Genomic DNA, 10,029 nt, shown 5'->3' on the forward strand with positions numbered 1-10,029 from the left:
GACGGGCTCCGGTCTCAAAGTTAAATCAATAAGTCCAGTTTATGCAGACAGCATGAACTCAATTTAAGGATCTGTATTATCTGGGAGTCAAGTTTCCAGTTGGTGTATATGTCTTATTGGGCAATTGTTAATATGTACCTGTTTTATAAGACAATTTTGACCCGCAGCACAAATTTTGGAGTTGATGAGCCGACCTGACAGACGCAACGACTCAAGAGCATTTGATTGTTCGTATTTGGCATGGCATTTCTCCGAATCAATTCCAGTGTTTACGTGTATACGTGCCAAGTATTTTGGTCACCATGTTCCATGACACGGGGAAATTTTGCTTCATACATACCAGCATGCAAATTTGGAAGTGATTTGCTATCCATGCTGTCCTGAGTGTACAATCGTTTCCTGAAGGTGAGATCCCAGGCGACAAATGCCGCCCGCGCTCTATCGGAAAACAACTGCTACCCTGCGGACGCTTTACCGGGTTAGCGGGGGGGGGGGGGGGGGGGGAGAGAGAGGGCGGGGAGCAACACTCACTGTACTGCTGGGCGACGCTGACCTGCGTCAGTTTGTTCACGAACTCCCACTGGGCGCGCGTCAGCGGCCAGGAGTCGCGCCGCACGCGGCCCACCAGCCGGTAGCGGTCCCAGTGCTCGGGCCGCGCCTGCCTGTCGGCCAGCTCCGAGCTGCTGCCGCCCCCGCCGCCGCCGCCGGACCCGCTTCCAGGCGGCCAGCGGTCCTGGTCGGAGGGACGCGATCGCCCGCGCGACTTGGCGGTGCCCTTCCTGCCTGTCGTCTGGTCCGCCGCCTGCGTCCGTTCCCTCTGCGACGAAGCGGTACGGACGGTCAGGCCGGCTGTGGAGGCTGGGTACGGGCGATCGGGTCAGGCGTGGAGTCTGGGTACGGGTGATCAGGTCAGGTGTGGAGGCTGGTTACGGGCGATCAGGTCAGGTGTGAAGGTCGGTTACGGACGATCAGGTCAGGTGTGGAGGCTGGTTACGGGCGATCAGGTCAGGTGTGGAGGTCGGTTACGGGCGATCAGGTCAGGTGTGGAGGCTGGTTACGGGCGATCAGGTCAGGTGTGGAGGCTGGTTACGGGCGATCAGGTCAGGTTTGGAGGCTGTTTACGGACGATCAGATCAGGTGTGAGGGCCGGTTACGGATAAGCAGCGCACAACACATCAGAGGCGGCGCGACATGGAGGCAGAAGGGTACGAGTATGCTTTTGCCCTGGCCTTAAATTCTTGAGAGATACTTTTTCCAAACTAGAGGAATTACGACTATCAGGACATCACCAAATTGTACATCAAGGAAAATCCTATGAGTGAGCTAAATAGTGATAAAAGGAGCTCAGAAGACCTTTTTATTCAATACGAAGCCGGTTTTCTGGATCATGAGGCCACCTTTATGAATGAGGTTCCCCGTGATCTAGATAAGGAAGCCCGATGCTGTGTTAAGAATGTCCGTTTGCTGGCTCAGGAGGCTTCCGTTACAGAGAAGGAGGCTCTGTACTGTGTTAGCAGGCACTCTCTATATTCAGGAGTCCCCATTTCTAGGAAAGCAGGGCCCTTTGATGCCCCAGATGGCCGCGATTTCAAATCAGGAGGCCTTGTGTTAGGGATATCGAGGCCCTTTGGCTATATTGAGGCCTCCTTCGTGAATCGCAAGCGTCTGTTCTGGGTTTGGATTTGGAAGCCCCTATATGCATCAAGAGACCATTTTCACAACAGGTGGTCCTGTTTTATGTTACCGAGACCTTCGGTTGGATAATCATAAGGCCCCTATGCTGAACGTTTTAACTCTCGACAGAAAATTGCTCGAACATGGTACATTTCACAGCTTGGTAAAAAAGCCAATGTCCTCTGAATTCCTCCCTTGAATGCGGCACTTCCTATGGGACCTCCTGTGAGGAGGTCCCGTTTTGTCCAGGAGGCCGGCTTGAAAATCTTGCCCCCAACTCAAGATCGGTGTCGCTGCCTGTGTAGCACGGCTACAGCATAAGATGACTGCAGTCAATAAAATTATTCAAACGGATACGCGACGCAGACGACAGTAAAGTTAGCACCTTATATGCCGACATCTTTCTTTTCTTGTCCCTCGGGGCTGATGGCACAAACGGATCCTCGCCGTCCAGCGTGAACAGGGGGATGACGGCCTGACCCAGGCCTTCCACGAAAGCCACCAGTTTATCTGCCACACAGAAATAACACAGTCAACATCGGATGCGGCAACACAAGTAAAATAAGACCCATCTCACCAGCCATCAATGATTACGACATACGCGGAAACGCAGAAATCATGGTCTGTTAAATTAGAGCGAAGCGGCAGAAAAACGCGGCAAAGTTCAGACCGGTGTGGAACATAGTTGCGGTACCGGAGTGCCACTGCAGCACGATGGTGCCGCACCCTGGCCTGGTCTGGCTCAATGGAATGATATCAGACTGTCACTCCAGCACGATGGTGCCGCACCCAGGCCTGACATGACCTTTGCTTTAAGACAGCCTGAGGGCCTTCCCTACTGAGCGCCTATCATATGTCTGACCGGCCAATTAACGACAATAAAGTCCTCTTATCTCAGTCGCCATGTCAAAAATGCGCCTGATTGATTTCTGTGTTTGTATACTCCGCATGTGATACTTAACGTACTACCTGCGATGCCTTGTTGCTCGTTGACCAACACTTCAGCCAGATTTGACTCAATACCTCAGGTTGAAAAAATAATCCCATTTCCTTTGACCTTGACCATCATCCCTTGCATGTCCCCCTCCAGGCTCGGCTCAGGTTAAATCTGCCCTTCAGGCTCGACTCAGGTTAAGCCTGAGTCGAGCCTTAAGCCCTCTCAACCATAAGCTCGTCTCAAATCAATATGTCCACAGAGACGTACTGCGTAAGCCGACCAATTAGAAGGCGGCCGGCCGGTCATGCGTCCGATAGGTCAGGACCCAACAGACGACTTTTCGGCTTTGATCCTGTCATGAGGCACGGCCTGTGGCGTGCTCCGCGGCGCGCATCAAGCAAGACGATTCTTGGAACTGGTACTTGGCCTGCCCAACTTTTCAAGGAGTCAGATTTGACGGAAACACTGACCGGCGGCTGACCCGACAGGGTATCGACCGACCGACAGATTGCGATCGACAGCTGACCCGACAGAGTATCGGCCGACCGACAGGTTACGATCGACAGCTGACCCGACAGGGTGTCGGCCGACCGACAGGTTACGATCGGCAGGCGGCCAAAGAAAGGAAGCCGGGGTCTTGCGGCTTTTCAAAATGCTCCCGCACGCGGATCTACTGCGATGAAACATGGTGGTAGGATGGTGACCACCGCCAGGGACGACGGAAAAGGCACTTACATGAAGCCTCTTGTTTCACAAATTGTGGCACACGGCATGCGGATGTGCTACATTTGGACACACGTGTGGGCATAGTCCTCCCGCGTGAGTTCAACCGGTTGTACCAGTCGGTCAACTATGTTGATTCACTATGATTTGTTGGTTGTGGATTGCGTGCAATTTGTTTGGTAAGTTTTAAACATGGGTTTATTTCAGCACCAAAACGGTGTTTATATCAAAACAATGTTTACTGGGACCAGAAGACCAGGATGGCAGTGCTCACTTTTTTAAAATACCTTTGGTTGTCAGGTATTTGGCGGCCTGAACGTTGAATGCTCTCGTTTCATTACTTGACAGACCTTTTGCAACTTAATGCGGCTTATCTGTGCTTTTCCACGATTTGGAATAGCTAGGTAGGTCATGGCAAATTCTAGATCAGTTCCAGATCATCTTGAAGCCGACCTGGCTCATTTCTCTTCCCTATCACCTTGGTCAAAATTCTGAAGAACACTACGTCACGAGCTGCAGAGCTAAAGCTGGCTGCCTTTATTGGGTGACCTTTAGCACGCACCGATCGCATTCGCTAGTTAAACTGGCCTCCGATTCGCAACCGTACGCGCAGGCGGTCTTGGATGGCCAAAAATGTCAAATATTGTATATTACCGGTACTTTATTACTTACACCCGTTATGAACCAGGTGACACAATGGCTTACCATGTAGGTAAGCTTTAAAATTATGCTATTTCAATCACTGAAGCAACATTCACGCAACGTGTTCACGTACCTGGAGAAACATTCACGACTGCGCATTGACATTATGCCAATGCGCAGTCGTGAACACAGCTGCAAATGAAGGGGACAGTTTTCATCAACGAAAACACACACGACTTCGGCAGTACACGTACCATTTGACCAAAGCGTTCTTGGGTGTAATGGACATATTGCAGCTTTCTGATAAAAGCAGCGGATTGACCAAAAACTGACCAATTTCACGAAGCATCACGAGAAACACCTTAGCTACCAAAACACTAATTAGTCATCGTGACGAGCTCTAATTGTCCTGCGTGACAAGAGAACTGAACCTCCATTGATTCTCACAAACAAAATTACTTTCAGGATTGCGAATGTCCCTCTCTATAAGCTCTGAGGTTTGTTTTGATGAGAAAAAAACATGTCGCTACGAAAATATGCTCCCCTCTTTCCCGCCCAAACTAAGGAGACACGTAGGGAAGTGTTGTCCCAAAGCAGGATGTATGCGCAAGCGCGTGATGGAAGGCGATCATAATTCACAATTTTCCAATTAAAATCAATTTTAGCGTTCCACTAGCTCGCAAAATTATCGCATGGCGTGAAATGGCATCGCATTTATGAAATCCATCATCTTTTCAAGATATAACTCCATTTCTCAATACCGATACTTACATTTGATCGCTTGATGAGGAGATACACGCCCCAGGAGCCCTTGAATACGCCATTGCCCAAGAGGCTGCCTGTGAGGAGACCCCATTTTGTCCCGGAGACCCCTTGCAAAATTCTGCTCCAAACTCAAAATCCGCGGCGCCTCTCCTGAAAATAGGGTGAGGACATGCGAAAGGTTGAGGAGCTAAATTTAAGAATTCGGCAAACCAACGGATAGACGTTCGTCACTCTAAGCTAAGCCACAGCCACCGCACAGGCCATACTCTCATTGTCGAAGATCTGGACGTCCACGAGCGCCTTCTCGTGGCTGGCCTCCATCTGCAGTGTGAGCTGGTGTCCCCTGCCGGCCCTCATGTAGTAACTGTCGGCAGAGAGCGCCGCACATCGACAGCCTGCCACCGCCAGACGCTGAGCTTAGCCACAAGGCAAGAACCACGACCCACAGCCTGCAGTGTGCCAAGCGAACCACACACCGACATTACGGAATAGTTATCCTTCCATTTTTCACATCACGGACAATTCGAAGCAAGTCATTGATCAGACGAAATCTGTTGCATTTTCCAAATTCTTCGCACTATCTCGTTCTCTTCCTATTTATGAACTTCTTCATCTATGTCAATGCTAATTGCAGCCTGCATTTCTATCAAAATCGTCTATAAGACTGCGCTCAGCGTAACAACTATCACACCAAAGTGTTATCATGCAGTCTGATCAGGAGCACCTACTCTCAAACGTCAGCACTGTCCACAAAATTGAATCGAAATAATTCGTCGACCACGAGGTTCTGCCACGTCAGCCGCGTGAGCAGCCGCCAGGCAAGCCCACGTGAGCCGGGCCAGCCGTCGCAAGGCGAGGTCACATGAGTCCTGGATTGACCACGAGGTGGGGGACCGGTGGCGCTAACAGCGCAGTGCCTGTTTATGAACATTCACGGTTCCGGCTGCGTTCCGATTGGAGGAGCCTGGAGCAGGCCTCGCTGCCCACCTGAACACGACCTCGTCCGGCCGCGGCACGTAGTAGTCCCGGATCTCCATGGTGACGAAGGTGGAAGAACAGGCGGCCACCTGAATCAGCTTGTTGTTGGAGAACATGCTGAGGTCGCGGACCTGGTCCAGGAGCCAGCACGTCCAGTGGCCGCCAGGGGGTGGGTCGTGCCGGGCCAGGCCCTCGGCCACCAGGCAGTACCCCTCCTATGCGACGAGGAAACACTGTCTCAACGCGCCCAGTGACGGCTGTACACACGTGCTGGCGCAGGCAAGCATGGGTTCGAGTCCCAGAACCCGAGTCTGATTCCGCACGCGAGTCGTGGTGCCTCCGCTGTGAGTTCCGAGCCCCGCTTGGTGATATCGCAGCAGTCCGAGTCCGAGTACATCAGCAGCACTGCACACAATTCCATGTGCGAGCCCTGGGACTTTGGGTCAGATCCCGAGTTCAAGTCAGTAAGACTCAGAACCATAGTGCTCGTACACAGATCCGCGTCCGTGATCCAGAACCTCTAGTTCAATTTTGAACCCGTCAGTTTGCACAAAGATCGTGCGTGATACAGATTGAGATGGATTAAGATCGTAGGGAGTCATAGCTTAACCTAACCTCGCATGTTAGCAGCACGTGACATATCCCATGGCATAACATGTATCATACGATATGTCACGTGCCCGCGTTTTTGTGTTGCACGAAACTTATTCCAAGTTAGCTTTTTCACGAAGATCTTTGCGGTTGCGATTTTTGCTGTGCTTTGTTGTCCTGTGAGATGCTTGTGATACGATCTCCATCACCCAGTCTGATTTGCGTTATGCAGTTTGCATTTGAGGGGAATCAGGATCTGAATCGTGGGCCGCCAAATATTTGTGCGAGCATCTTTCATCTAGGATCGCGATTGAGTTCGATTATGTTTTTATGCCTACCTTCTGTAAAAGCAAGACACCGAACCTGAATACCCCCACAAAAAACAATCCTAATGTCCCCAGAGACCGGTTTGGCCCAAACCCACGCTTGGTGGCCTCGCGGCATTACTTCAAGGAACGTCCCTCATGTCTGCGCCTAATCAAACCGATGGTGACCCTTCTCCTCGTATACAATCGTACAAAAAACATAATATTTATTTGAAAACGTATCTTGACGAGATTACTTGAAAATATGACCCGACACCCTTTTACCTGAGTTTTCGCCGCTTCGATTGGGTATCCCATGTGGCCGGGCGGGTCCAAGATGCACTTCTTCTCCATATCGACCAGGTGCATTCGAACCGGGAATCCAGCCGACACGAAAGGTCTCACCAACACCATCTGGTGTGCACAGCCGTAAACATGTTGAATTTTGAATGCAACCCAGCTGGGCGAACGACTACGTTGTCACTGTCAATCTTCACGGAATGTCCATCTTTGTTCAGGCTAAGTAACATGGTGATAGTGACAGTTCCGAACATAACATGTATATCAACTGTAAACTAAGTTACAAAACAAAAAAGATAATATCATTCCTTGAACTCAAGATGGAAGGTTGCACCAATATAAGTTACATAATACTAAGATATTCATTAACAAAACGCACGTACACACACACACACACACATGCATATATATATATACATATATATACATATATATATATATATATATATATATATATATATAGTTTGTTTGTTGTACACCAAACCAAAATCAGCGCTTATCACCTCCTTAGTCGTTTGTTCCAGGCTTTGTATGATGTGCTTGTCGTTTTCGGTGTGGCGGTACGGGATATTACCAATGTTTCTCCGGTGCCACGGGAATTCGTGCTACGGCAAAACTGCTACCGACAGCCGTGCTACGACATCACGTTTTACTCTGCATTACTTTTACTGAAAAAACTTATACTGACGCTACTTATACGTGACATGACTTCTACTGCAAACACTTACATGCGACATAAGTGGTGCGCGACAAAACGTATGCTTCAAATGACTTATGCACGTTATTACATCTACTGTAAAAACTTGAATAGCCTTTACTTATGTGTAACACTGCTTCTATCGTAAAAACTCATGCACGACATGAGTACTTCATGACAAAACGTATGTTGCGAAAACATATTCCAGTCATTTCTTCTCCAGTGAGGACCTATACTGTCTTTACTTATATGCGATATGATTTCTGCTGCAGCGAGTTAAATGTCATACAAGTCCTACAAACCAGAACTTTAGAGCAATGACAGAATTCCAGGTGAAGAACCCTATACCATTTACATGGCATAACGTCTACTGTACCTTCGCATTCTTTTCTTGTCAGCGATATGACTCCTTCGGCCAGTACTTATAAGAAAAATTTGTACAAGATGATGCAGGCCAAAATTCACAAGTTGCAACCGTCAGTACTTCAACCCATAGGTTAAACCTCACACACACAGCCTGGAGAGAACGAACACATGACAGCGCTTGGCTGCGCTAAATGGGGATGCAAGTGCTCGCTCCATGATGTCGATGAATTATTGCTGCTCTAAATTTGCCATCGACAAATCCACGACAACAATAGTCCTATCCGACATTTCTTCTGTGAAAAAAACATGTGGTGCACTCTCGCATAGTTGCAATGCAAGTTTGAGGGGCTAAACAGGGAGACACGGCCAAACTTGCTCCAAAATGATAAAACATGGCGTTGGTCCTGAATGTGACACAGCCTCCTATAACAGATGAGAGGCAGATGCAGTCCCGACTAAATCTAGCAAAACACCCTTGGATTGGTGATCCATGAAACGGAACACTACTTGTTCCACAATGACTTATGTAAAGCTTCCGAGCTACACGACATAACTTATGCCCTGAGTGTTATACACGTCTCGGTATTTTGGTAATCAAATTTTAGCCTTTACCCCTGCGCCAAACACCACAGGTCGGCCAAATCACGCATTTTAATGAATAAATAGATTTTCGTATCAGCACCAGGAACTTTTAATTGCAGTATTGCGCAGCCGGGGTTCCGCCCTAGCATGTGGACTGTTCCCACACCCCTGCTAGGTGTCCGCGCATTTTGTATCCCAAGGCAAGCATAAACGGCAGATGAAGCGTTGCGAATGCGTTTAGACTATATACATTTTTTGCAGAAAAAGTAATGCCAATGACTCATTTTTGAAGCACCGATTTTGTCACATAGCACTAATATAGCATTCGTGTCTTTGCAGTAGAAGCAATGTCATGTATAAACATCGGCTGCGTAATATTTTACAGTAGAGATAATGACGGGTACCTATAAGTTTTTGAAGCAGAAATTTGTGGTGCAGCACCAATGAAGCGTATGAATCTTTGCGGTAGAAGTAATGTCGCGTATAAGTGATAACTGTTCAAGCATTGGTAATAGGAGTAATGACGGGTTTAAATTTTGGCGGGATAAGTTTTGTCGTGTAGCCCCAATGTCATGTTTAAGTACTGACAGTAGAAGTAATGTCGTGGTACTCTTATCGCAAGGGGTTTTATTGTAGCACTGTCGTGGAGCCCCTTCACCCACATGTCACGGTTTCGATCGATTCAATGAACATTCTCTGGATGGAATATCACACTATAAACACGCGCATATCTAAACGACGATACGCAGAACGTATATATAAGTTTGGTTGTTATCACATTTCTGCCAGACACTTTTTGAACCATTTGAAAAATGGCTTTTCTGATGCTGCATGAACTAATTCGAGGCACTCTTCTGTGCGGCTGAAGTTCGTCATTTGTAAAATCGATCATCCCAGCTAGACGAAACTAAAAGCTGTCTGTACTTGATAACGCTTGCAGCGTGAGCATGTGTAGAGTACATGTCAAAACGTTGGCGTTTCGCTGCATGAGCAAATTAAGCCATAAGATGCTGCCAAACATAGTAGTTTTAAGCAGGATATCAGGGTTTAATCAGGATAGACTTTAGCGAGTGGCAGAAACATACTACAAACTACACTATATCAGTGCTTACGTCACAAGTGGTGACATAGGGCTTTTCCAATGCCCTTCAGATCAGTGCTTTGCACAGATTTGTCAGCCAAGATTCACAACACATACTAAACAGTGTAAACTACCAAATAACTATGCTTATTTCTAGTCGTAAGAATCGTGACTAGTCACAGCATCTCGTGACGAACGTGATCAGTTTGCTGCGAAGCGTTTTAAAGCGTCGTTCCAGTTGAGGCGAATGGCCTCGATTGCTCGCCACGCGGTAATGCGTTGGGCTCAGTGCGAGGCTATGGGCCGCTGTTGGTTATGTTCATGTCGTGAGAAGCTGACTGATTAGAAAAGCATAACCAATCATCAGCTTTTTAAGGTAAAAAACGTT

General features: G+C 48.2%; 1 protein-coding gene across 1 annotated transcript; it reads right to left on the reverse strand.

Annotated features, from left to right (window-relative positions):
* Positions 1-840: 840 nt before the first annotated feature.
* Positions 841-6,516, reverse strand: LOC119092259 (uncharacterized). Its single transcript, XM_037215230.1, has 5 exons — positions 6,508-6,516; positions 5,729-5,934; positions 5,008-5,105; positions 2,060-2,184; positions 841-858 (listed from the first exon to the last, which is right to left on the reverse strand). The coding sequence occupies exons 1-5, from the start codon at positions 6,514-6,516 to the stop codon at positions 841-843; spliced, it is 456 nt and encodes a 151-aa protein (XP_037071125.1).
* Between the last annotated feature and the right edge of the window lie 3,513 nt (positions 6,517-10,029).

This window comes from Pollicipes pollicipes, unplaced genomic scaffold (genome assembly GCF_011947565.3).
Source record: "Pollicipes pollicipes isolate AB1234 unplaced genomic scaffold, Ppol_2.1 Scaffold_3447;HRSCAF=4054_pilon_pilon_pilon, whole genome shotgun sequence".
Taxonomy (NCBI): domain Eukaryota; kingdom Metazoa; phylum Arthropoda; class Thecostraca; order Pollicipedomorpha; family Pollicipedidae; genus Pollicipes; species Pollicipes pollicipes.